The sequence below is a fragment of the Gymnoscopelus braueri genome, assembly GCF_963280865.1.
Source record: "Gymnoscopelus braueri genome assembly, chromosome: 4".
NCBI lineage: Eukaryota > Metazoa > Chordata > Actinopteri > Myctophiformes > Myctophidae > Gymnoscopelus > Gymnoscopelus braueri.
In genome coordinates this window covers 50,620,681-50,648,480 of record NC_137605.1, presented here as the reverse complement: position 1 = coordinate 50,648,480, position 27,800 = coordinate 50,620,681, and the positions used below count along the sequence as shown (strand labels likewise).

The window sequence follows — 27,800 nt, the reverse complement described above, 5'->3', positions numbered from 1 at the left end:
TTTTAATTTTTTTTTTATCCCACGATTTTGTAACCCTTTTTCACCCGGTGCCAATTATCTAAGTGATCCTGGGCGCTACACTCCCCCCACCAGCCTAGGGAGTCCAGGGCCGAGCTCATGCCTGCTTCAATGCATGAGAGCCAACTGAGTTTCTTGTCACCCGACAGGGGGGAGGTTCCCTGGTTGGACGTAGCGCGTGGAAGGAACACGTTATTCCAACCAGTTCCTTTCCCCTCCATCAGGCGCCCCGGCTGTCATGGGGGAGGTAGTATAGCAACCAGGATTACTGCATGTTTTTGTGAGGGTATTAACTACCCTAGGAGATACGGGGAGAACATGCAAACTCCACACAGAAAGGCCCTTTCGCCAACCCCACCTAGGGTATGGGCGCTGATGACGTGGAGGAGAAGACACGCCCCCAGTGCCCACAGCGTCCCCAGCAGGAATTGACCCCAGGACCTTCTAGCTGTGAGGCGACAGCGCTACCGACTGCGCCACCGTGCCCCTATGTCTGCTATTTTTGAATAGCCCAAAGTATAAAATAATGGTTATGGGTAAAATGGTATCATATAGGTATCATGGTTATGTTTGTAACGTTAGTGCCATTGTGACTCTTTCACTGTCAGGTGGTGTACATCGCCCCACTGAAGGCCCTGGTGAGAGAGAGGATCGAGGACTGGAAGGTCCGGATAGAGGAGAAACTGGGAAAGAAGTGAGTTTGGATGAAATCAAAAGAGGAAATCTGTCTCCCAAAATTGAACCTTGAACCATCATGACATACACTATGCCAGTGGTCTTAAAATATTTTTTGTCCAAGTCAGCATCTCAAGGCACACCTGTATTCCTGTATGCTATTTTTGTGCATTTGTGAGAAATTATTATAATAATGACATAAAATAATAATAATAAAGAAATATTGCCTATAATGACATGCCAGGTTGAAAGTGAAAAAAAATGTCATTGTTGCATATATTGCAATAATAGTGATTAGTAGTAATAGTGATTAATAGTGATAGTGATTAATAGTGATAGTGGTTGTCACAAAATCCCAACACACACCTGTACTTGGCTCATGGCACACCGTTTGAGACCATGGCACGATGCCATATTATAGTATCTGCTGGATACACTACATTGCTTGGTGCGCACAACACTGTTGTTAATCTTCTAATTCGCACGCCAGTGGTGTTTCTTTCACTCAAACATCCATCTTGTCAATCGTCCTTCTCTTGGACCATCAAGTATGAAACGATTCACAAAGTTGATTAAAAGACACGCTAACAACCTTATGATATAGATCAATGGTTCCCAAACTTTTTGGCTCAGCACACAAAAGAGAAACTAGATGTTTGCCCGGGACCTGAACTAGTGCTCGCACACGTCGTTTCGCGCCACGTTGCGAGCTTGTGGATATGCTATTTTCACTACTTCTTAACACATCAAGTGCCAGAGATTTTTTAAAACAGGGTACATCCAGTGCTAGCGTTTCTGCTACCGTTTACGCCGATCGTTTTAGAGCTGCAGAAGCCTCCACGAGGACCCGGATGTAAACAAAGGGTGTCTGCGCGATGGTCGAGGGTCCTGTCTAACGACTAGAACAATAATATTTCTAACGCGATCCGCCATTGCAGAGTGATCGCCCGTCGAAAATGTCTTGTTTTCACCACTGTAATTTTTAAAATTATTTATGAAATACTTTTGAAAAACATTGCAATTGTTTTTAATTGATTGTGTTGAACACTTTTTTTATGTAGGAAAGAAGGGATGTTTACTCGTGACCCAAAGAAATTGAGTCGCGAAACCGTGATATAGATTGCAATAAAGATCTGCTTTGTGTTACATTGGGGCCTCATTGACACCCAACACTCTTCTCTCTCTTTTCTCTCTCTCCCTGTCTCCCCCTCCTCCCTCCCTCCCTCCCTCCCTCCAGAGTGGTGGAGCTGACCGGTGACGTGACCCCCGACGTGAGAGCCATCGCCGCGGCCGACCTGATCGTCACCACGCCAGAGAAGTGGGACGGGGTGAGCCGCAGCTGGCAGAACCGCAGCTACGTCCAGAAAGTGGCCATCCTCATCATCGACGAGATACACCTGCTGGGTGAGTCTAAGACCCCAAATGACCCGCTATAGCCTGGAACCCAGGCAGGAAGGAATACTTAACCCAGTGGTTCTCAACCTTTTTAGGCTGCGACCCCTCAAAATAATCATATTTGAACTGGGGACGCCCCAAAAATAATCGTATTTGAACTGGGGACCCCCCCAAAATAATCATATTTGAACTGGGGGACCCCCCCAAAATAATCATATTTGAACTGGGGGACCCCCCCAAAATAATCATATTTGAACTGGGGACGCCCCCAAAATAATCATATTTGAACTGGGGACCCCCCCAAAATAATCATATTTGAACTGGGGACGCCCCCAAAATAATCATATTTGAACTGGGGACCCCCCCAAAATAATCATATTTGAACTGGGGGACCCCCCCAAAATAATCATATTTGAACTGGGGACCCCCCCAAAATAATCATATTTGAACTGGGGGACCCCCCAAAATAATCATATTTGAACTGGGGGACCCCCCAAAATAATCATATTTGAACTGGGGGACCCCCCAAAATAATCATATTTGAACTGGGGACCCCCCCAAAATAATCATATTTGAACTGGGGGACCCCCCAAAATAATCATATTTGAACTGGGGGACCCCCCAAAATAATCATATTTGAACTGGGGGACCCCCCAAAATAATCATATTTGAACTGGGGGACCCCCCACCCTGACAAGCACTTGGAATTGTCAGAGTTGAGGCGTTACTTTTTGTTTGACTCGGTTACACAGATAAATATAGTGAAAATAGCAGATCTACAAGCTCACAACGCCTCGCAACGCTAGGCTATTTTCTCAATGTTTGCTTCTTTCTTATATAATTTGACAATTTGATTAATGTCTGACCAGTTTTTATTGTATAGTTTGTTGATTACTTTTAATGCCGTAATGATATTATTTTTCTTTTCTTTCTTAATTTTTGAGAGGTATTAAAAGTCTTAAAATTAAGTGAAGTGACAATTAAAATTGTAAGATAAAATAGCAGAAAATTATGAAAATGTGTGCAAATCTTTGAATATATATATTTTTTTAAAGCGAATATTTTTAACTCAAATCTTTGCTACTGGGGGACAAAATATTTTGAGATGGGGGGTCGGCGGCCAAATACAATTTGGGGATCCTTTACATGAAAAGATTTTGAGAACCACTGATATTATAGCCACATACCTTTTTCAGAAAACTGTTAGGATTTAGAAGACATTTGTAGAATCGGCCTCAGGTCTTTAATGGGTTAACCAGTCACCAAAGCTATCTGACAACACTTGAGGGATAATGGTTGATTAACCATTAAAACAGTTGTAATTTTTTGGTCTTAAATAGCAGCTAATGCTGATGATTAGTTAATTAAGGAACATCTTCAGGTGGACTTTAAGTAAGTCTTATTTATAGCACCTTTGCTCCCCCTGTTAACTTGAGGTTATTCACAAGTAGTAGTAGTAGTAGTAGTAGTATTTTATTTTGATCTTAGCAGGGTACATTAAATGTATTCGACATATCATCATATCATATCATGTATGATTAAGACCAAAAAGGAGTAGGCTGAAGCCAAGTCTGTTTTATTGAATAAACAGAAAGACCAATAAGCTACACAAAAAAATATAAACATGAATAAAACAATAATAATACATAAAAATAACAAATGAAAATACATAACTTGTTTATATTACATCTTTGCTGTGGAAGATGTGATTCTTGAGTTAATTCAACCGTGGAAGCTGTGGGTGATCGAGATGAACATTTATAGAACTCTGAGACAAAACCAGGACTGTGTTATGGTAGATTTAAGTCTGCAGCATTAGCCACGAGTTCTGCCTCTCCGACTCTGAGTCTCCGCAGCTTTGTCAGCAAAAGAATTCTCGTCCTATCTCTCTTATTCCTGTCCAGAATAATAGATTTTAATGCACATCAGCTTTTCGCAAACTAACAACAAACCCTGAGCAGAAGTCATCTAGAGTTGCAGCTGTTTGCCTTTGCAGTGTGTCAAAACATTCCACTGAAACAGCCTCTAGAAACCAGCGTTGATTTTGTCGACTAAAACTATGACGAAAAATGTTCGTCAACTACCTTTTTTCACCGACGAAAACGAAATAAAAATTAAGCTACGATGACTAAAACTAAGACTAAATATATTGACAATTTCGTCAACAAATAACAACTAGAGTAAAATGATAGTGAGGGACGAGTGGAGAAGAGATCCAGTAGAACTAAAAGACAAGTCATTTTATGTTTGGTTGCACTCGGGTGTTGCGCTCTGAAAATAGCAGATCTAAAAGCTCAACGCGTCGCTTTGTGACGCGTTGTAACGCGTTGTGGGCTTGTAGATCAGCTATTTTCAGCATGCAACCAAGTGTAAAATCAGCCATTACGACGCCATCAAGGCACCGCCAGAATACATTTTAGTCGACTAGATCAACTGTAGATTTAGTCGACTATAATCTTATGATATTTAGTCGACTAAAACTAGACAAAAACTAAAACATTTCAGATGACAAAAATATGACTAAAACTAAATAAAATGTTATTCACAAGACTATGGCTAAAACGAAGTTTGCTGTCAAAATCAACACCTGTGACAAGACTTTCTCTGTCTCATTCCAGGGGAGGACCGAGGTCCAGTGCTGGAGGTCATCGTGTCCAGAACCAACTTCATCTCCTCCCACACCAACAGGAAGGTGCGCGTGGTTGGCCTCTCCACCGCTCTGGCCAACGCACGAGACCTGGCCGACTGGCTGGGGATCAAACAGGTCAGTTTCTACATGGTGAAACCCCCCACAGAAGTGTTCATACCAGTCTTCTCTGTGTCAGTGGCTCTCAAGTGGGGGTCCGGGTGGGCACCCCCAGCCTGGGGGTCCTTGAGTTAGGGTTCTGTAATTCCCAAGAGTGTACAAATGTACACTCTCGAAGATAACACATTGACTGCCAGGAATTAATTAATTAATCAATACGCCTTGCCAGAGTTTTTACCTTATTTTGACAATCCACGGAGACCCACGGAAGCCACGATGCTGCCGCAAAAGCTGTCTGGGGGGGAGGGGGAGGGTCTCTTCTCTCCACCGGAACAAAAACATTTTCGATTGTCCGTTTTGTTGTTATCGGCAGTTGAATATGGCTCGTTTAAAAAAAAAAAAAAAAAAATCCGAGCTTCTAAATGTCATAACATTGGAATCAACTGAGTTTCTTTTTTTGGGATGATGTCATTTCTGCATTCTCTCGCAGTCAAGGGATCATTCATAGGTTGGCGAAGAGCGCCCTCTAGCGTAATCACTAAAAACATGATTTTTAAAGAACGCATATACATGTGTCCTTGGCAGGCAATGTGTTGAATAGATTTTACAGTGTAGAGATACAAAAAAAATAATTGATTGAATACTTCATTAGACAGAAATGTAAACAGCACGGGATAGAGTCAGATTTGAGCTAAAAGGATAACACTGGGGACTTGTTTCCATCTAATGCCCTAATAATGCATATAAAACTGGGGGTCCTTGAAATTATGAGAGGTTGAGAATCACTGCTCATTAACACATTGCCTGGACGGATGTGACGTCATCCCAAAAAAACTCACTTCCGTCCCTATGTTAGGATTTTGTAGAAAAACACATCTCGGATTTCTTCTTTTTTTTGTGAAAACGAGCCATATTCAGCGGGCGATAGCAACAAAATGGCCGACCACGGTAAAAATGTGTTTGCTCCAGTGGATAGAGGAGACCCTGCCCCACCCCCCAGACACCCTTTGTTTACTTCCGTGGACACAACGCGGCTCCCCCAAAGATTGTCAATATAAGGTAAAAAACGCTGGCATGAAGACAACACGTTGTGTTGAAACCAAGGGGCCAGCCTGAGATTTTTACATTGACACCAATACGGAAGAGACAGTTCTTATGAATGGCCAGTAGTTTCGCTGTTTTACCGCTGCTGGTGTCAGAAAGAATTTAACTCAATGAAAGCGGATGAGTTTTTGACAAACTTTAGACTAAATTTTCTTACCTTAATAAACATTGTCATAAATACTATATGCTTCCAGTCGCTAGTTTAAAGTCTCCTTTCAATCATCATGATATGCATTTTGGTAAACTATGGTCCCATTTGTTTGAAAATTGACGATAGTAGGTTATGCTCTAGGAGGGCGGGATGATTTGATTGACAAGCTACACAACCAATAGCATTCATTCCCCGCCCCCGCTCTTGATTGACAAGCTACCCAACCAATAGCATTCATTTCCGGTTGCAAAGGCTATGACGCGATATTGAAAGATGGCCGATTGCACACAGCTGAACAATGGGCTTCATTTTCGGTCTGTAGAAACCAATGGTGTGACGCTGTCCATTCTTTTCTATGGTTGAAACTAAATCTACCTCTCACCTTTTGACCCTCTGTTCCTGGATCTGATGGAAAGCTTTGTAAGCTGCCTCGTTGTCAAGGATAGTATTATTTGGGTTTGTGTACTGTCTGAGGGCATTGCTGCCACGTGTACCCAACCTCTTGTTTTCGTGTTATAGCTCTTGTGTTTTTACGGTTCATTTCGCTGCTTTCCCCTTTCATATTAGTTACAAATGTATTTAATAATAGTTATTAAGATAAACAAATGTTCTTGGCCAGGGCTGAGATGTTGTAGTTTATCTTGGTAATCGCCTGCATGGAGTCTTGTTTCCCCGGGTGCCACGCTTGAGCTGCTCTCATAATCATCAGAAATCCCTGTAGCGTTGTGGAGGGATTGACTTGGCCCAGACAGCTACAGTAGAGGAACGTTCACAGTGATAACAGCAGTGGTGTAAAGTAACTAAGTACATTCACTCAAGTAATTTTTTTTCGGTATTTTTTTCTTTACTGGAGTATTTTCAAATTTCAGTACTTTTACTTCTACTCCGCTACGTCTCAGAGGCAAATATTGTACTTTTTACTCCACTACAATTATTTGCAAACTTTAGTTACTAGTTAATTTGTAGATTTTGATTATTATTACAAAACATACAGTAACCACTTCAGCCCTACACATATTTCGTCCATTTGAAAATAGCCGATCTACAAGCTCACAACGCGTCGCATTGCGACGCGTTGTGAGCTTATAGATCTGCTATTTTCAAAAGATGTTTATACATTTTAATACTTGTAACACAGCTCATTCTGCATAATGAGTACTTTCTACTTTTGATTTTGATACCAATACTTTTGTAAGTACAGTTTTTATTCCGGACTTTTACTTGTAAAAGAGTATTTCTGCAGAATTGATACTTTTACTTAAGTACATTTTGTACTTTTTCCACCATTGGATAACAGGGGCGCCTCGGTTAAGTGCAAAAAGAACGGCCAAAAATCAACCCCACTTAGTTTTCTTTTTCTCTTTCGCCGCAACCATCATCATAATCACAATCAATTTAGGGCATTGTTTGCAGGGATTAATTGTACTTTTACCTCATCACAGTGAGGTTATACAGAGTATCTCACCCTCATAGCCCTGAGGTTTTGATCCCATGCCAGAGTCCTCTATATCGCTACAGGTCGGTGTAGAGGGGAGGAGGGGGGGGGGGGGAGTGTGGGGGGGATGCGAGCGGTTGTGTAAATGTTGTATAACTGTTGCAGATGAGCAGCCTGTCCCTGGTTCGGCCCTGGCAGACAGATTGGCTCTGTTCATCCATAAATCTGTGCTGGCCGGCCGGCCGGTCGACTGGCTGGGCTGGGCTGGCTGGCTGCTGTTTAGACTGTGGGCCACTGTGTGTGTTTGGTTGCCCAATCCATTATCCAGGGCCTTTAGATTATGTGTACACACGCACCAGGGCCTCGCCACACCGCGCCACGCTGGAGATTATGGAACAGGGCAGAAGACAACAGTCTTGCCCTGGCTGCTTTGGGGCTGCACTTCAGAGAGAGAGGGAACACACACGCGTGCACGCGCGCACACACACGCGCACACAGACATACACACACACACACACACGCACGCACACACACACACACACACACACAGGCACACACGCAAACACACAGGGACAATGACAGACAGCACTCATTATAGCCAGATGGGCCTCCCTATTGCCAGCTGCTCGCATTAGCTCTCTGACATTCTCTCTCTGTCTGTCTCTCTCTCTCTCTCTCTTTCTCTCTCTTTTTCATTGGTCATTTCTCTCGGTAACAGGTGGGCTTGTTTAATTTCCGTCCTTCTGTGCGTCCCGTGCCCCTGGAGGTTCACATCAACGGCTTCCCGGGACAGCACTACTGCCCCCGCATGGCCAGCATGAACAAGCCCACCTACCAAGGTACTGTACAAGCACACACATGACGCTCATAACCCACCATAATACTTGATGCCATCATGTTTACAAACCGGTGTGTCGTCCTCAGCGACACCCCGGCCAAGAGTGAAATCAATCAGATGAACGGTTCCCGAGATATACAATACATTCATATCGTCTCTGTCGGGTGGAAACCATCAACATGTCATCAACATGTCCAAAACTGTTACTTTTCAGGATTCAAAATCTGTTTTAAACCATTGAGGCCTGAGGTTCCGATTCTGCAAAATGTCTTCTAAATTCTAAACGTTTTTCTGAAAATATCAGTGGTTTTCAATCTTTTTCATGTCAAGGACCCCCAAAATTATATGAATTTGGCTGCGGACCCCCATCTCAAAATATATTTTTCCAGGGACCCCCAGAAGCAAAGAAAATTTTTTTGTATGCCTTTATTATGGATAGGACATTAGGCTGACAGGAATTGGTGAAAGAGAGAGATGAGGGGAGGGAAACCGCGACGCGTTGTCAGGCTACATTGTAGCCCAGGATTCAAATTCGAAAGCATCAAAAATAGCTGATCGACATGCTCAAAGCGCTTAAGTTGCAGATCTTCTATTTTTTGTTACTTTTGTGTTAGGATATGGAGATAAGGAGGTTTCTGCCCGACAACAACGATACACAGTACATACTGTATATACATAGATTCCTAGGACTCACAGATATAGATCTATGAACTAACGTGCATTCCATATTCCATCACTTACTTCCCCAGCGATCCGCAGCCACTCCCCGGCCAAACCCGTGCTGATCTTCGTGTCCTCGCGGCGCCAGACGCGCCTCACGGCGCTGGACCTGATCGCCTACCTGGCCTCCGAGGGCGACCCCAAACAGTGGCTGCACCAGGACGAGAGAGAGGTACGCAACAGGCCCCCACCAACTCCCCCCAGCTTAACACATTCAATCCGGGAACGCATCTCTGTCATTTTAGATTTATTTGGCTATTCAAAAATAGCAGATATACAAGCTCATAGCGCAGCACAGAGTGCCGCGCTATGAGCTTGTAGATCTGCTATTTTAGAAAAATCTTGAAAATGTGAGCAAATCTTTTAATATGTATAGTTTTAAAGCGAACATTTTAACTCAAATCTTTGCTTCTGGGGGATTCTACAAATGTCTTCTAAATCCTAACAGTTTTCAGAAAAAACGTATGTTGCTATATATCAGTGGTGCTTAAAACCTTTTTCATGTCAAGGACCCCCAAAATGATATGTATTTGGCCGCGGACCCCCATCTGAAAATATTTAGTTCCCCCCAGAAGCAAAGATTTGAGTCAAAAATGATCCCTTTGAAAAATATATACCATATATTCAAATAATAGCACATATGAGGTTTCGACCGGACAGCAATGATATATTGTATAACAAAACCCATTGCTATAGAGTGTTTGTTCAGTAACAGGAGTCTCCACGTCTCTCCAGCTCTTTATTAAACAGACAATGCATTTTCATGTCGGAATACCAATTGTATCCAATCAGGATAGAGAACTCAGTCAGGATACAGATTAAACAAGTGAAATTGAAAATTATGACACAAAGAAATGAGCAGACAAAATTGGAATTGGAACACTATAAAATGAAGCTAATAAATGGGTACTCTCTCCTGATTGGCTGACATTTTACAACCGACTTGAACATTTATTTTCTGTTTATTAACTCATTCACTGCCACAATTATTGCTGGCCGCGTTTGCCCACTGCCAGAGATTTTTCATTTAAAAAAAAAAAGTACTCAGGAGCCGAGATACAGAATTTTTAAGTTTTAAGTTAACAAGGAAGTGGATGGGAGTGTAGATCTTTAAACAATCATATCTCCTTGGTCTTTGGGTCAAATTTGAAAAAAAAACTAAAAAAAAAAAAAAAAAAAAAAATTAATTTTTTTCAAAAAAAAAAAATTACGTTTTTTACGTCAGTGGCAGGATTGGTAAACGGGACAAATTACGTTTTTTACGTCAGTGGCAGTGAATGAGTTAAAGAGCTGGAGAGACAGGGAGACCCATGTTACTGAACAAACACACTATGCAATGATTACTATCAGAATATAGTGCTTTAACCTTTTAACACCATTTCTTTTGTTTTAACCAAAAAGTATCACTTAGCCTACCTTTAATACAAGACAAGTTCATGCTTAATGTCATAACGCAAGTAACACACTGAGCACATGGACATACACACCGAAGAGAGGTCTTAACACAGACGGAGCGAGTCACCTCCGGTCAGGCTGGGCGAGGGGACGGAAGGTATTGATGTGGCCGACGTGTGTCCGACGTGTAATCCCTCAAATTGGGGGCCTTTTAAAAGTCACAGTTTGGGGGGCTGGCATCATAAAAAGGTGGACGTTAACATGTTTTATGGGGCCAGTCGCCTTTCACACTGCTAGAAAGGAAATATAGAGCCCTGACATCAAACCCAAGCTCGTAAAAATGCAACCCACCCCCCCACCTCCCCCCCTCGCCTCTTTCTCACACACATGCTTTCCGCGGGCACACACACACACACACACACACACACACACACACACACACACACACACGCATACACACACGCGGTAAACGGCCGTTAATATATGTGGCAGAACAATCTAATTCCGAGAGAATAATTCACTTGATACATTTCCTCCTCATTTCTGAACTGTTTATAGCTCTGTGTGTGTGTGTGTGTGTGTGTGTGTGTGTGTGTGTGTGTGTGTGTGTGTGTGTGTGTGTGTGTGTGTGTGCGTGTGCGTGCCTGTGAGTGATGGCATGTGCTTGTGTGTGTGAGTGCAGTGTAGTGTGTGCACACTCACATGCTGTGGTAATTACAGACCATGCTTTATCAGTCCTGGCCGTAATTGAGTGTTGTAATAATATTAGCATACTTTTGAAATGGGAGCCCAAAGGAGCCGTTTGCTCACATCTTGAAATGATCCTAAGGTATGCAGAAGACAATATAATGGAAGATGACACAGGCTTTTTCCTGCAAGAAGTTGGGTTTTGGATTCCCTCTGTAATTATAATAAAACCGGTGCTTAAAGGAGGAGAGACAGTGGAACATCAGCACAACTGGACTTAGGGAGGGGAGGAGGAGGAGGAGGGGACATGAGAAGGAGAAGCAGAAAATTACATGATAATGATAATGTAAAAGAGGAGGCCGTCCGCACGACGTTGAGGTGTAAAAACAGAGGAAAGGTCAGGAAGTTTACTCGGATTATGTACTTTTGGACCCGATATACATATTCAAGACTCGGTCGGTGTTCAGAATCAGACTCGGAATCAGAATCCTGGCATCCTGCCTAAATGGCCTCATAAGCCAGCATATTGTAGTATGTAGTTGTATTCAGAGGCAATGGGCGTCATTCACGAGACATGTTTACTACCATCATGTTTGATCGTGCAAGCGTTTCCACGAGATAGTCACTGTCTGACTCATTCTTCTTCTTCTTAGCTGAATTTGGTTTTGATGCAAAGCGTTGTCAGCTTGCTAGATCTGTTCTTGACAAGTATCACCGTAATAATAATACCTCATATTATGGAGTATAATTAGAGCTGGCTCCACACGACCCTTTCTGTGCATGTCTTGGCGTTGATCGATGCAAATGATTAACAAAGGCTTGTGCGTCCAAATACATGAACGAGTGCCATTTATCATTTGATACACCTGTGTGTGGACACTAATCAAGGCTGCACACACACACACGTTTCTTGAATCGGGCATTGGTCTGTACTTAGGAGCAAGGCTACACTCATATATACAGTAGTAGACATTTAAGACAAATTTTGTCAATGAGGCACAGCATCATCAATATATTGCACTGACCAGAGTATAGTTACAGAAGTATTGCAATACGAACCACTGCATACACACAGCGATACCGTTACCTTCTGTTATGATCCTCAGCTGGAGAAGCCTCACCTTCTATTTCCATATTGAGACGTCGGGCGTATTACCGTGACGTTAATTCTTCTCCGTGGCAGATCTTCACCTACATTTACTATCGCAGAGTTCTCATCTTGTCTCACATAATGGAGGCTGCAGCGGGAGAACAGGGAGAGCGTGTTGATATATAACACTTTAGGATTAATAGATAATTATATGGCGGGTAGCTGGAGTCGAGCGATAGCCCATAAAGCACTACTCAGCACAGTTCCTTATGAAACGGTGAACTTGTTGCCACGCTAAACGTTTGAGGTAACCAGGGAGTCGAGGCCGCTGCGCTGATCACTCTTGCTTTGTCCTGTTCCTCTTTTTTTTCCTCTCCCATGAACCGCTTTGCAGAGACGTAATGCATTAGTAGCTGCTACTGTATATGTGTGTGTTATGAGCGTATAAGTGGTGCTTTCAGTTCTCTTGCATGTACAGCTGCTATTTGAGGTGCCTGTTTAATATGAGATATTGTGAAGGGAAGTGTCAAGAGTAATAGTTTAACCTTACTCTTAAGGATAAGGCTCCCATGAACATATTTATAAATGAAGCGTTAATGTTGCCAACAGTGAACCACTCTTTGTAGGGCATTAATTTACACTGAATAAAAACATGGAGATATGAGGTTTTTGCCCGACAACGATATGCGCGCCCGTGTGTATGAGTGTCAATGCGGGATCATGTACTGCAGTGGTTTTCAACCATTTTCATACCAAGGTCCATTATTTATTCAGCATTTGAGCCACGGATCCACCATTTGATGAGATTTAGCCTCTCAGAACCAAAACTTTTTGGTCAAAATAACAATTCTTCTACATTCTCAAATTGTGTAGGCTTCTTGTAAATTAAGTAATGCAAATGTTTAAAGGAATAGTTCACCCACAAAATTACTTATTTTCTATCAACTACACACCCCATGAAGCCTTGAATTCATGGAGATCTTGTTTGTTTTTGTCGCATTCCTAAGCCAATAATCTGATGACCGGTGAAGAGATGCTAATGTATCCCGTAGGAGACTCAAAGGAGACTCTTTGAGTCTCCCACCGGAGAGACCGCCGGTCATCAAATTATTGGCTTAGGAATGCGACAAAAACAAAAAACTCTCCATGAATTCAAGGCTTCATGGGGTGTGTAGTTGATAGAAAATAAGATTTTTTTTGGGGTGAACTACTCCTTTAACAATGATTTAACTTTTTTCATTTTACGCTCTCAAGAGCTATAAGGTTCCATTTGGTTACCAACTCATCTTTTAGCTGGGGACCACCTGGAACCTCCTCAAGGACCACTTGGTGGTCCCCCGGACCACTGGTTGAGAACCACCACTGACGTACTGTATTTTTCACTAAGGTCTGTCTTTCTCGGTATATGTCTTTCTCTGTATGTCTTTCTCGGTATAAAAATGAATATATATGTGTGCGTGTGTCCATTTGGCCCTCCGCTGTCTCTGTGTGTGTTCCAGTGATATATGCCGCCGCCCGCTGTGCCTCTGTACTGGGCCGTGTAGCAAACTGGACTCCCCGCTGCTTGACTGACGGGCGGCTGGCGCGCGCTGCCTGGCTCTCAGCAGGGTTTCATCCCCCTGCCCTATAACAACCCCCCTTTGGCCCCTACATGCATCTCTATATTCCTTCTCCTCCCTCCCCCCCCCGCCTCCTTCCTCTCCTCCTCTCCTCTCCTCCGCCGCCATGGGTTTTCGCCCCTTTTTTCGTCCCGTCATCCCCCTTTACGTCTTAATCCTGTTTGGACTTTCACTTCCCTCCCGTTTACTTATTTATTTTTCCCCATCCAGTCCTGTTCACCAACCCTCTGCCTTTCCTTTTGAACATATCTCGTTGATTTTGTATAGAGCCCGAATAGCCAATTACAAGCTCACAACGCGTCACAAGCTTGTAGATTTGCTATTTTCAAACATGTTAGTACTTTTACTTTTGGTACGTTTTGATACCAATAATTTTTTACTTTTACTCAAGTAAATTTTGAATTCCAGACTTTTACTTGTAACCGAGTACTTCTACATTGCAGTATTGATACTTTTACTTAAGTAAAACATTTGAGTACTTCAACCACTGGGCCAAATTTAGTTTCCAGTCATGTGTGTATTTTTATATCGACTTGTTTGCTTGTTCTCTTACACATAATTACAATGTTTTATACAGTATATAAAAAGTTATGTATGTATGTAATTGTTTGCTTCTATAAACCTGGCATCGCTCAGAGACTGTAATTCTGTAGCTGAGCGCTGTCATTTAACACACTGTCATCGTAGGCTTAACTGACTGTTGTCACAACAGCGTGGTTCTGTCAGAGCCCTCCATGAGCCATCGTTCACACTTCCTCCGCTAAAACACCCCCCAGTGGTGTAAAGTAACTTAGTACATTTACTCCAGTACTGTACTTAAATACAATTTTGAGGTATTTTTACTTTACTGGAGTATTACCAATTTTCAGTACTTTTACTTCTATTCCCAACATCTCAGAGGCAAATATACTTTTACTCCACTACAATTATTAGAAAACTTTAGTTACTAATTACTTATTACAAAACATACATTAACCACTTCAGCCCTATGTACATTTCAGCCATTTGAGAATAGCAGATCTACAAGCTCACAATGCGTCGCGAGCTTGTAGATCTGCTATTTTCAAAAGATTTTAATGCATTTTATACATTTGAAAACTTGTGAAATGGGACATTCTGCATGATTACTGAGTACTTTTTACTTTTGGTACTTTAAGTACATTTTGATACCAACACTTTTTATATTGTTTATTGTGGTATTGCTACTTTTACTTAAGTAAAACATTTGAGTACTTTTTCCACCACTGCTATCTTGTTGTAAATGGACTTCTCACACCAGTCTTCAGCCCTAGTAAAGCCTTGAGTTTAGAGCGCAAACATTTTTTAAAATCTTTTTGACTATATTCTGCTCCCAGATCGAGGCCATCATCCAGGGAGTGAGGGATTCCAACCTGAAGCTGACTCTGGCGTTTGGCATCGGCATGCACCACGCCGGGCTGCACGAGAGAGACAGGAGGACCGTGGAGGAGCTGTTTGTCAACAGCAAGATCCAGGTGCGAACTCACACACATGCGCACGCACACGCACACACACACACACACACACACACACACACCCACACACACACACACACACACACACACACACACACACACACACACACACACACACACACAAACACACACATATAAATGGGGAGTGCAGACTCCATTTTCCGCCATTATAGTGGCATAAAACTGCGAGCAATAATCTGACGCAACTATCAGTATTTCACACTTTACTGAATGAAGTAAAGGCAAAAATATAGGACATAGGACAAAATGTGTGCCCTCTCTACTTCAACTTAAAGGGATACTTCACTTTCACATAAAATAAACATTAAAAAAAAATATTTAAAAAAAATGAAAGAAGTTATGGCAAAATCACGGCCCCCTCACACATTAGTAGGACACTCTAATGCGTGAGGGGGCCGTGATTTTTCCATTACTTTTTTCATTTATTTTTAATATATTTGTTAAATGTTTATTTTATGTGAAAGTGAAGTATCCCTTTAACTCTTTGACTGGCAGGAATTAATTAATTAATAATTAATAACCTCCGAGATTGGCTCATTACACGCACGGGGGAGTCGTATTATAGTTAAAAAAAAAACGCTGGTCATGATCTCCATTCCAGAGCTATGGCCAGTTCAATGTGGGGTTTTTTTAACACGAGATTACACACTGCAGCATATAATTTGGCATATGATCAGAGCAAAATCATGTACTGTATATACAGCAGCACATCATGACATAATCCCATATTATGGCTCTTACAGCCAAACTCACCTCTTCAGACTGTGAAGTCTCATCCCCTATATCACCCCCTGATCCCTTGTATCACATCTTGTTGACTATTTTGTTAGTTGCTACTTATAATCAGGGTTCCCACCGTCATGAAATTCCTGGAAATATTTAGAAGAAAAAAAACAGTTTTCCAGGCCTGGAAAAGGTTTGGGATTAATCAAATGTTTTGGAAAATGTTTGGATATGCATTGTTTGGCTAATTGATTTTGTTCATAGAAACCTGTCCCAAAAGTAATATGTCTAACACTATGTAAAATGTGTGGCCTAATGCATTGGTTCTCAAAGTGGGGTCCGGGGACCCCCAGGGGTCCTTGTGGGATACCAGTGGGTCCCCAGCAAAATTAGTTGATATAGCATCACAATCATTTTAACCACTTTAACCATATTTTATACAAGCTCTATGAGCTTGTAGATCTGCTATTTTTGAAAAATCCCTGGCAGAAAATATTTTTGAGATGGGGGGGTCCGCAGCCAAATACATATAATTTTGGGGGTCCTTGACATGAAAAAGTTTGAGAACCACTGGCCTAATGTATACGGGACGTCACGTGACAAAAAGAATAGAGCTACAAGTTAACAACACGTTGCACCGTGATTAGCTAGGTTCTTAGCTTGCAGATCTGTTCTTTTTGTCACGTGACGCCTTCACTGGAGTCTGTCTTGGTGCATTGATTGCACACTGGTGTAAGAGCCTCATTATTGCACCGTATATGATTGCTATAGGCCTAGAAATGTGGTAAAATACTTTAAAAGTTATGGAAAGGTTTTGAAAATTCATTGTTAAACATGTGTGGGAACCCTGTATACTATACAAATATGTGTTGGATACTTGTTCACATATACTACTACTGTATGTGTTCTTTAAATAGACATAATACTGTTATTTAGGTGCTGTAGCATGTTGTTTAGTGAGATGCTAGGTTTGATGTTTACCTGGCATCCTATTTACTTAGTAATTGTTTTCATTGACCATTTACCCATTTGTTGACTAGGGTTCATGCCACTTACTCCGATCTCGCAATGTTTGTAAGTCGCTCTGGATAAGAGCGTCTGCTAAATGTCTAAAGCAGGGGTCTTCAAAGTTTTTCAGGCCAAGGACCCCCTAGCTGAGAAAGAGAGATGAAGCAGGGACCCCCCACTACATATTGTATAACATGTTGCAGATTCAACTTTTTCATAGATTTCATAGATACTGTAGCAATTTTTAGATAGTTAACCTTTAAATCCTCAATATTTAGTCAACTTGACCGTTGGCTCTGTGCTTGATATGATATAGCTATAAGACGTTGGGCTCTCGTCTCTCTCCCCAGGTATTGATCGCCACCAGCACACTAGCGTGGGGGGTCAATTTCCCTGCTCACTTGGTGATCGTCAAGGGAACGGAATACTACGATGGAAAAACCAGGCGCTACGTCGACTACCCCATCACAGGTAAAAAAAAAAGAAAATAATAAAATCCAAAACCCCAAAAAAGACATGCGTTATTAAGTTATGTGACACATTAAATGATCTGTTGTGTCTTCATAAAGTGCTGCTCTTACAGCCAAGCTGTCTGTACCTGTATACCGGTGCTATAAATGTTCCATCATGCTATAGTGTGTGTGTGCTTGTTCTGAAGAAGCTTAAGTTAAGCGGCCAGTTAATCTCCCCCCCCCCCCCGTACCGGGCCTGTGTTCCAGATGTTCTGCAGATGATGGGCCGTGCAGGCCGGCCCCAGTTCGACGACCAGGGCAAAGCGGTCATCCTGGTCCACGACATCAAGAAGGACTTCTACAAGAAGTTCCTCTACGAGCCTTTCCCTGTGGAGTCCAGGTGACTTGTGGTTGTTTGTGAATGTTTGGTGAACGATTCCCATTGTGTTTTTGGCGAGAGGGAACACACCAAAAAAAGTGTAACATTTTCCTCGTGATCAGTGTTGCCAGATTCTGTGAGAGAAACAAGCAACCAGGTCTAGGGAAACCAGCCCAAAAGAACCGATTATGGGCCACATGAGCACTTAAACATAATACATCAGCTATTTGAAAATAGCAGATCTACAAGCTCACAACACGTCGCGATGCGACGCGTTGTGAGCTTGTAGATCGGCTATTTTCAAATAAAATCTTGCGGGGAAATTATAATAAGCAGATCTGATCTGTATCTCATGATACAATTGTTACAGAAATACAGTTTATTGTTTGTTTTTTGTTGTATATAACAAGCACTTAAGTAACAAGTGTGTAATAATAATCGAGGTGCACTCAGTGTGCAGCCAGTCAATAACAGGCAGTGTTTGTTTACAGTATCGATTAGCTAGATCCAGTGTTGTCTGTGTATTTAACGGGGGGGGGTTGGTGCTGTGACTCTCCAGTCTCCTGAGCGTGCTGTCGGACCATCTGAACGCTGAGATCGCGGCGGGGACCATCACCTCCAAGCAGGACGCCATGGACTACATCACCTGGACCTACTTCTTCAGACGCCTGGTCATGAACCCCAGGTCAGGAACTGTTGCAACACAAGATGACATTTTTAGACCAGCTGTTATTAGGGCTGTCACCATTACAAATTTAAGTTGACGATTCATTTTCACTCAAATAATTGCGATTAACGATTGAATTGTGTGTTTGGCATTGAGAACACTGGAACATATGAATAAAAAAAATATTTCTGTTTGCCTTTTAGGCTTCATAATCAAAAGTTGCACAGGGCAGATATGACAAATAATCAAATATACAAAGAAATTATTGACATATTTAATCATTTTATAAATAATAAAAATTGCAGAAATAGCTGATCAAAAGCTTACAAAGCTTCGCGGGTAAGCTTGTAGATCTGTAGTTTCTACTTTTTTCTACACGCACACGCACACGCACACACACACAGAGGGAGAAAAAAAACACATACTACCACTAGCCCTGTCTCACGGCCTGCTTGGAACAGGCCAGTGTCTCTACAGTCAAACATCTGCTACGTGTAGACGGAGACCATTCCAGAACATTCCAGTGTGCTGGCATTTACACGGCTGTCAGCCCACATTTACCATTCAGGCCCTGACTGGGGCCTATCGGCTCCTCCGCACACAGCATAACAGCACTTATACACGTCGACCAATAGTGCCTCCATTGTAGACCTACATGGGTGCCACTTAACTAGGCTAAAATATGTGTTACTTTTTGCTCTCAGCTGTCTTGTTTTTTCGGCCCCCAATGAAATCCTTGACCAGGAGTTGGTTTGTGCCCGTCCATAATCTATATAATCTCTATGAAATATGTGTGATCAACTTAGCATTGTTTTCTTTGTACACGCATGATCCAAGAACAATGTGACAGTTTGTACAAATATGCCGATGACATCGGTCTTAGTTGGACTTAGATATTTTTTATTTTTGGGGCTTTTCATGCCTTTATTCAGACAGTACAGTGTACAGTAGTAGTACAGTAGAGAGTGTGACAGGAAAAAGGGGAGAGAAAGACAGGGAGTGACACGCAGCAAAGGCCGTTAGGGCTCGGGGAATTGAACCCGCGACTCGCTGTCAAGCTGCATTAGAGACCTATATATGTGGTATGCGGCCTTAACCGCTAGGCCATCAGCAACCCCCCAAGTATGTTTTCTTTGTTAACCCATTCAAGCCGGGAACGCATCTCTGTCATTTTAGATTTCTTTGGCTATTCAAAAATAGCAGATACACAAGCTCATAGCGCGGCACCGAGTGCCGCGCTATGAGCTTGTGTATCTGCTATTTTTGAAAAAACTATTTGAAAATATATTTTTTACAGCGAACATTTGTCAAATATTTTGTTCCAGGGACCCCCAGAAGCAAAGATATGAGTTAAAAATGTTTGCTTAAAAATATGTATTCAAAGATTTGCACAAATTTTCATGATTTGTCAGAAATAGCCAAAGAAATCTAAAATGACAGAGATGCGTTCTCGGATTGAATGGGTTAAGCGCATTTCATGCTGGTTGCAAACTCAACGCACTTCACTTTAAAATACAAAAACAGTTGCAAAAAAAAGCACCAAAGTAGCAGATATATGCTGTACAGTGACCACCCTAACCTCCCACCCACACAGACAGCATTTTAAAAGCCCACTCATCCACATTCACAGTCAGAGCAGTGCTCTAGAATTATACGCTGTTAAAAAAGAACTGATCTTGTACTAATCAGAACCCATTAAGACCTGGAACGCACCTGTGTTATTTTAAGATGTCTTTGGCTATTTGAAAAATCATGAACATTTTAGCAAATCTTTGAATATATATCTTTAAAGCGAACATTGGGTCCCTGGAACAAAATATTGTGAGATGGGGGTCCGCGGCCAAATCCATATAATTTTGGGGGTCCTTGACATGAAAAAGTTTGAGCACCACTGATATAGAAACATACGTTTTTCAGAAAACTGTGTAGAAGACATTTGATTTAGAAGACATTTGTAGAATCTGTTAATCAAATATCTGCCGCCGCCTAACTCTTGCAGGTTCTTAATCTGTTTATTTGTATCTTTTTTTCTCCCCTCATGCGTTTCCTTTTGAATGCTCTCTCTCGTCGTGTTTCGTTGTGATGGGTGAATGTGAAATGCATTGTAAAGCGCTATATAAATGCAGTCCATTTACCAGTCCATTTGTTGAGCTTTTTACAAGGTAGACCGTTAGGAATCACACAGGGGGAAATGTATTCAATTTCAGCTTCACCCCCGCTGATGGCTGCTCAGATGGTCATGGTGAGTGGCTTGCTCAGGGACACCACGACATGTACAATGCAGGCCCCCCCTTAGCAGACCACTAAGCTACAGCCACGGCAGGAAGTGACACGCTGTGAGCTTGTATATCTGCTCTTTTTGAGAACCACTGCTCTAAATCCTAAGAGTTTCCTGAAAAATGTTGCTATATAGCTCAAATCTACACAGATGCTTTTAACCCATTAAGACCTGAAGCCGATTCTACAAATGTCTTCTAAATCCCAACAGTATTCTGAAAAAAACGTATGTTTCTATATCAGTGGTGCTCAAACTTTTTCCTGTCAAGGACCCTCAAAATTGATATGTATTTGGCCGCCGATCCCCATCTCAAAAGATTTTGTTCCAGGGACCCCCAGAAGCAAAGATTTGAGTTACAAATGTTAGCTTTAAAAATATATATAAAAGGATTTGCACACATTTTCACAAAATAGCAGATCTACAAGCTCATAGCGGGGCACTCGGTGCCGCGCTATGAGCTTGTAGATCTGCTATTTTTGAATAGCCAAAGTGTGAAATAATGCTTTTTAGCTCAAATCAAAAAGTGACACAGATGCGTTCCATGCAGGTCTTAACACATTGAATGCCAATCGCGTAGATCTACGCAAACCTATTTAAAGCCGCAGCGTGCCAGTCGCGTAGATCTACGCGAACCGCCGATTCCCATTGATTTTGCCCCAGGTGCACTTTCCGATTTTTTTTGATCCATTTCCGTTTCCGGTTTCCGGTCGGAAACAGAATTATTCGGGTTCCGTTTGTTTCGATCGTATCCGCTTCCTGTCTGGGATCCTGTTTAAAACTCGATTTTCTCGGTTGTTGTTTTTCTCCTCGCTGATCACTGTTTATGGTTGATCGGCTGTAACTTCAAGATGGCGGCACGGATTTGGAAACTATTTTCGCTGGCCGTTTCTCACGGATCCGCCGTGTGTTTAGAACCAAATGAACGCGCACTTTTAACTTATTTAGCGAGGTCTGTGGCGACATGAAAAAAACAAAAAAACAACAATAAAACGCTGGCACTGGTGAGTACATTATGAGATTAAACTCTGGCATGGAATGTGTTAATGGGTTAAGTTGAGTGCAGAGAGAACAAGGCAGTGCGTCAGAGAAACTAGGAAACCAGGTATAAGCATCAAATCTCGCTTCTGTTTTCAACGGTTATTTTCGGCGTGCGATACCTGGCGCGCAACTAAGTATAAATCAGACTGGAGATCTTATCAGGGACTGTAGACGCTACACAGTCATGGGGGAACAAGAAGAAGAAGAAGCCACAGCTGGAAGGAAAATAAAAAGCCCTTATCACCAAATGATTCCCAGGTCCTGGCCGTCATTGGCTGAAACAGTGGCTGAAATGGGTTCCATGCACACACACACAGCTCTGCTGGGCTAAGAGTTACCACATGATGAGACTCGGCAGCACAAACACACACACAACCAGGTTCTTCATTAGCTGCTAACTAATGACACACTGTGTGTGTGTGTGTGTGTGTGTGTGTGTGTGTGTGTGTGTGTGTGTGTGTGTGTGTGTGTGTGTGTGTGTGTGTGTGTGTGTGTGTGTGTGTGTGTGTGTGTGTGTGTGTGTGCGCTAGGGCTTTCACCAACTAGTCGACTAGTCGACTAGTATAACCACTAGTCGACTCTGTTGGTACTAGTCGAATAGTTTTTTTTTTTAATGCCATAGTAATGGCCCGTCTTACTATTATTATTATCCTCCTGACTTTATTTTTTATCAAAAGGGGGTCAAAAGTATGCCCAATAAAAGCCTATTATTGGGCAATGGGGATCCTTGGAGACGCTGCTGTGGTGCTGTGCTGCTGTGCCAGAAGCGCTTCCCTTAAAACGCCATAAAAATAAGGGCAGGAGGATAATAATAATAGTAATATAGTAGTAGGATGGCATTAAAACAATGCCCCCCCCTAAAAATAAAAAGAAATATATATATATTTTTTTTTTTTGTAATTTTTTTTTTTTAATGTTAATTTCGACTAGTCGACTAGTCGACTACTAATTGGTCAAAACAGTCGACTCACACAAATCATTAGTTGTGAATGCCCTAGTGTGCGCGCTAAAAAAAAACACCCCAACATTTGAGAAAAGTCTCAAAATCTGTTTTTAGATTTGAGCTAAAAAGCATTATTTTACACTTTGGCTATTCAAAAATAGCAGATATACGAGCTCATAGTGCGGCACAGAGTGCCTCGCTACGAGCTTGTAGATCTGCTATTTTAGAAAATCTTGAATATATATATTGTTTTAAACCGAACATTTGTAACTCAAATCTTTGCTTCTGGGCGTCCCTGGAACAAAATATTTTGAGATGGGGGTTCGCGGCCAAATACATCCTGGCCTGGGGGTCCTTGACATTAAAAAGTTTGAAAACCACTGATATAACAACATACGTTTTTTTCAAAAAACTGTTGGGATTTAGAAGACATCTTGTAGTATCAGAACCTCAGGCCTTAATGGGTTAAGCAGGATGTAGATTTTGTGCAGGTCATGATGAAGACGTGGTTTAAACAAAACGTAAATCAATGACGGAGATCAAAGAAAAAGAGGCGGTAGCTTAAAGAAAAATAAAGACAAGACCGAGAGAGGAGACAGAGAGGAGCTGACACAAAGGAATGAATACGGACGGCTCAGTTAAACAGGTGCTAGGATGCCTAACGAAGCTAATTTTACAGTTGTCTGCACAGCAGCGCATGTGAACCGGGCACCAGTTCGACGAATGCTGCACGCCCTCGTCTCTTACATTAAAACATAAAACAATTTTCTCCATGATCGTCATACAAAATCATTCATTCCGCAGCTGGGACGGAGGGGGGGGGTGTGTGTGGGGTCGGGGTGGAGGGTTTGGGGGTAAGAGAGACCAGAGCCCCCCTCCTCCTCCTCCTCCCCCATATGCCCTCTCCCCCCCCCACCACCCCGCTTTAGGAGAATGGCAGTGGAAGCAGCAGTTGAATCGGGCGACGGGCATATTTAATGTGCGTTTAATGTTAAGTGTGGCCGTCGTTATCATCACTCCACATGTCCACAGAGTGAAGCGCCGCTTTTTTCTTGGCGGCGAACGCGTTTATGACCGACACACATTTTTCCTCGGCTCGCCTCTTTGCCGTTTGCCGAGTGGGTTTTTTCTCACTGCTTACGGCTGCCGGGGGTCGGAGCTGTCTGATTAAGTCATGGCCATTAGCATCATCACCATTAAAGGGCTCCTGATGGCACTGAGACAGAGCCTGCAGACGTTTAGTAGACCCGTGGGACCGCGGCGTGTTTGTGTGTGTGTGTGTGTGTGAGAGCGAGAGACAGAACACGGTGTATGTGCGCTACACTCGCTAGAAAAAGAGGTGTGATCTGTGGGTGTATGTATGTGTGGGTGTGTGGGTGGGTGTGGGAGAGAGCGACAGTGAATATCTGCCCATGTGTGTGGTTGTGTGTGCATTTGAGAGAGAAAAAAGAACAAGTGATCCATGTGTGTGTGTGTGTGTGTGTGTATGTACATACACCCAGGTCTTCTGTGAGCACAGTGGGGGGGGGGGGAGACAGTAATTTATAGTGAGGGGGTGAAGGACGCTGGGGGTGACAAGGTGACCATCTCTTGAAGAGCGCCTACTGTATAGGCTGGATACCATGGTCACAATGTGAAACCGCTTTCCTGTGGGCATCGGGAAGCAGAGATGGTAGATTGTATACTACTGTAGATTGTATGTACCAGTGATTCTCAACCCACTGGTGGGCCGTGAGGGTATTGCAAGTGGGCCCCCAAATAACAAACACGTAAGATTTTAATAATAATATGTAAAGGAAAATATGACATGGTCATTTTCCCCCCTTAAATGACTGACTGCCAGAGTTAAAACATCATCTACCAGCGAAAACAGCGATTGGAATATTCTCGGTGACCTCCTTCCTCACGGAGATCGGCTCATTACGCGCACGGGGGTCCAGTAGAATCGGGGGGCGGGGGGGGGGAATTGTCCGGCCGCGATTCTCCATTCTAGAGCTATGGCCGTTTGAATATGGCTTGTTTTTTGAAAAACACAAAAAAACTGAACATTTTACTTTTATAAGTTCTTTAACATGAAAGGTGCCTAGATTTTTTTGTTGTTGTGATCACGTGATTTCTGGGTGTACTCTTCTTCGGTGGTGCTTGGATCGTTCACCCCCCCCAATACTAAAAGTCGTCATAAGTCGACCTTGGCAGTGTGGCCGTCTTGGTTAAGTGACTATTTACCATGTTTGTTGTCCAGGGTTCATGCTTATACTGGGCTGTACTCTGATATCGCACTTGTACGTTGCTCCGGATAAGAGCTTCCGACAAGTGCCTAAATTGTAATTGCACATCAAAATAGCAGATCTACAAGCTCTCAATGTGCCGTGTGGCGCAACGCTTTGTGAGCTCGTAAATTAGCCGTTGTTGATGCTCAACACGATGTGCAAACCAAATATAAATCAGTACTGTTTCAAAGCCTATAACTTGCATCAAGCTTTGAAGCATAGATTGATAAGGCGACCAAACACAGCTATGATACTTTCAGTATAAATCATAAATAGACGGATCGCTGGGGCACTCTGCATATTGAGGCGTGGGAAATCTAAATAAAGATCTTTGTGAAACGTGTTTACTGCGTTATCCCTACTGCACGATTTAAATCTAGTGGAGATGAGTTATCATGCTCAGAGCAGCGTTGACCCGTGTTAATGTCAAGCAAATTAACGAGTCATGACTCAGAACCGTGTGGGGATATGAGTCTGTCAATAAGCAGTAAAGAAAACATACATATATCATCAGACCGCCCATTAACTCTAAAAGCCTGAGTTACCAGCCCACATATTTTAAATGTTGAGAGTTAGCTCTTTTATGGGCTTATAAAGTCAGAGTTGATTCGGTTTTCTTTTTCTTTTAAGTTTTCTCCCCCCCAGTTTGAAATAGCATCTGAATAGTGGAACAGACCAGCCCAATAACAGTGTCATGTTTGTATGCCGTTTAAGAGGTTTAACGAATAGGATTTGTTGGTTGCGGTTTGTAATACACATCATTCAAAGTTGGCCTCTCCTCCCCAGCTCAACTACACCAATAGCGCACACGCCTACTACCAAAAGGCTGGCACCCAGAAACATCCCAGACAAAGTGAAATAAGAATATACAGGCAGAGGGAAGGGTCTGCCCAAGCCCCCAGAACCGTGGTAGAATAATGAAGCTGCTTATTCTATTGTTGTATCCTTACCCCTTATGCCTAAACCTTTTAGGCATTTTTTACAATAAAAAAAAACGTTTAAAAATAGTTCAAATAGTCGAACCACAACCTCACAACGTGTCGATGTGGATCAGCTATATGAACTATTTAAAAATGTTTCTCAAAGTAGTAAAAAAATTCAAAAAAGTGTAGGCATAAGGGGTAAGGCGGCGCGCAAGATAGGGCCCTATTATGTGGCATGCGCCTCAACCACTAGGCCAGCAGCGGCCCCAACCCTGGCTGTATCTTAATATTTTCAATACTGTTGTTGTGTTGTCTACAGTTACTACGAGCTGGAAGACATCAGCCACGAGTCTATCAACAAGTTCCTGTCCACCCTGGTGGAGAAGAGCCTGAGGGAGCTGGAGTGTTCCTACTGCATGGTGATACAAGAGGTACATGTGTGTGTGTGTCTCTGTGTGTCTACGACCGTTATCGTTGTGAAGTAGGCCTGTCAAAATGAGTACATCATCGCCTAATCCTAGTTATTTGATGCAATGACTACACGTAGTCTTGCCTGTACACCAGGCAGTGTTGATTTCATCGACGAAAAATGTTCGTTGACTACCTTTTTTCACGAAAACTAAATAAAAACTAAGACTAAATATATTGACGATTTTGTTAACAAATAAAAACTCAACTAAAATGTTAGTGAGGGACTAGTGGAGAAGAGATCCAGTAGAACTGAAAGACAAGTCATTTTATGTTTGGTTGCACTCAGGTGTTGCGTGCTGAAAATAACAGATCTACAAGCTCACTGTAGATCGGCTATTTTCAGCATGCAACCAAGTGTAAAATCAGCCATTACGACGCCATCAAGGCACCGCCAAAATACATTTTAGTCGACTAAATTAAACTAGATTTATGATATTTAGTCGACTAAAACTAGACTAAACTAAAACATTGCAGATGACTAAAATATGACTACAACTAAATGGAATTTCATGCAAAAGACTATGACTAAAACTAAATCAAAACGTGATGTCAAAATCAACACTGCTGTACACCAGGCAAGACTACCTGTACACCAGCCCACACAAACTCACCTTTTCTGCCCACTTGTGTTTCGGTCCAGGACGAGCGCACCATCGAGCCTCTGACGTACGGCCGCATCTCCTCCTACTACTACCTGAAGCACCAGACCATCCGCATGTTCAAGGAGCGGCTGAGGGCCGAGCTGCCCCTCCACGACATCCTCTCTGTTCTCACGGTGGGTTTTTAGTTCAACCATAAGGGAGGAAATCAGGGAATCGGTTTCATTTGCCATGCAACCACAACCTCTAACAGCGGTGGTTCCCAAAACAATGGGTCGCTGACCCATTTTTATGGTGCGAGAGTACATTTTTCCTACAAATCTTTTTGTAAAGATTTTCAGGAAAAGCTATTCTAAAGGATTTCATGAATGAAAATCTATTAAAAAAAAAACATAAATGTCAAAAAGAAAAGAAAAAATCTAATGGTGAAAACAGCCGATCTACAAGCTCACAACAGGTCGTGATGCGACACGTTGTGAGCTTGTAGATTGGCTATTCCCATTATTAAAGTGTTTGGGAACCACAGCAATGCAGCAAGTGTATTTGTCATTTGTCTCCAAACGGGCCGACTTCATTTGTAATATCGCCGTCTATACCACCTACATACATCTGATTTCTGAGCATTTATATTGACGTTTCTCGTCCTCTCGCGCACACACACA

General features: G+C 42.4%; 1 protein-coding gene across 1 annotated transcript in view; it reads left to right on the top strand.

The window, feature by feature from the left end:
• Nucleotides 1–27,800, top strand: part of LOC308083633 (activating signal cointegrator 1 complex subunit 3-like) — a 256,275-nt gene that overhangs the window by 202,475 nt on the left and 26,000 nt on the right. The window contains exons 26-36 of the mRNA XM_080425948.1: nucleotides 627–712; nucleotides 1,931–2,097; nucleotides 4,707–4,852; nucleotides 8,243–8,363; nucleotides 9,112–9,254; nucleotides 15,229–15,366; nucleotides 17,469–17,589; nucleotides 17,838–17,970; nucleotides 18,509–18,634; nucleotides 26,388–26,499; nucleotides 27,180–27,314. Coding sequence (XP_080282074.1) covers nucleotides 627–712; nucleotides 1,931–2,097; nucleotides 4,707–4,852; nucleotides 8,243–8,363; nucleotides 9,112–9,254; nucleotides 15,229–15,366; nucleotides 17,469–17,589; nucleotides 17,838–17,970; nucleotides 18,509–18,634; nucleotides 26,388–26,499; nucleotides 27,180–27,314 — 1,428 coding nt within the window. The remainder of the gene's footprint in view (nucleotides 1–626; nucleotides 713–1,930; nucleotides 2,098–4,706; nucleotides 4,853–8,242; nucleotides 8,364–9,111; nucleotides 9,255–15,228; nucleotides 15,367–17,468; nucleotides 17,590–17,837; nucleotides 17,971–18,508; nucleotides 18,635–26,387; nucleotides 26,500–27,179; nucleotides 27,315–27,800) is intronic.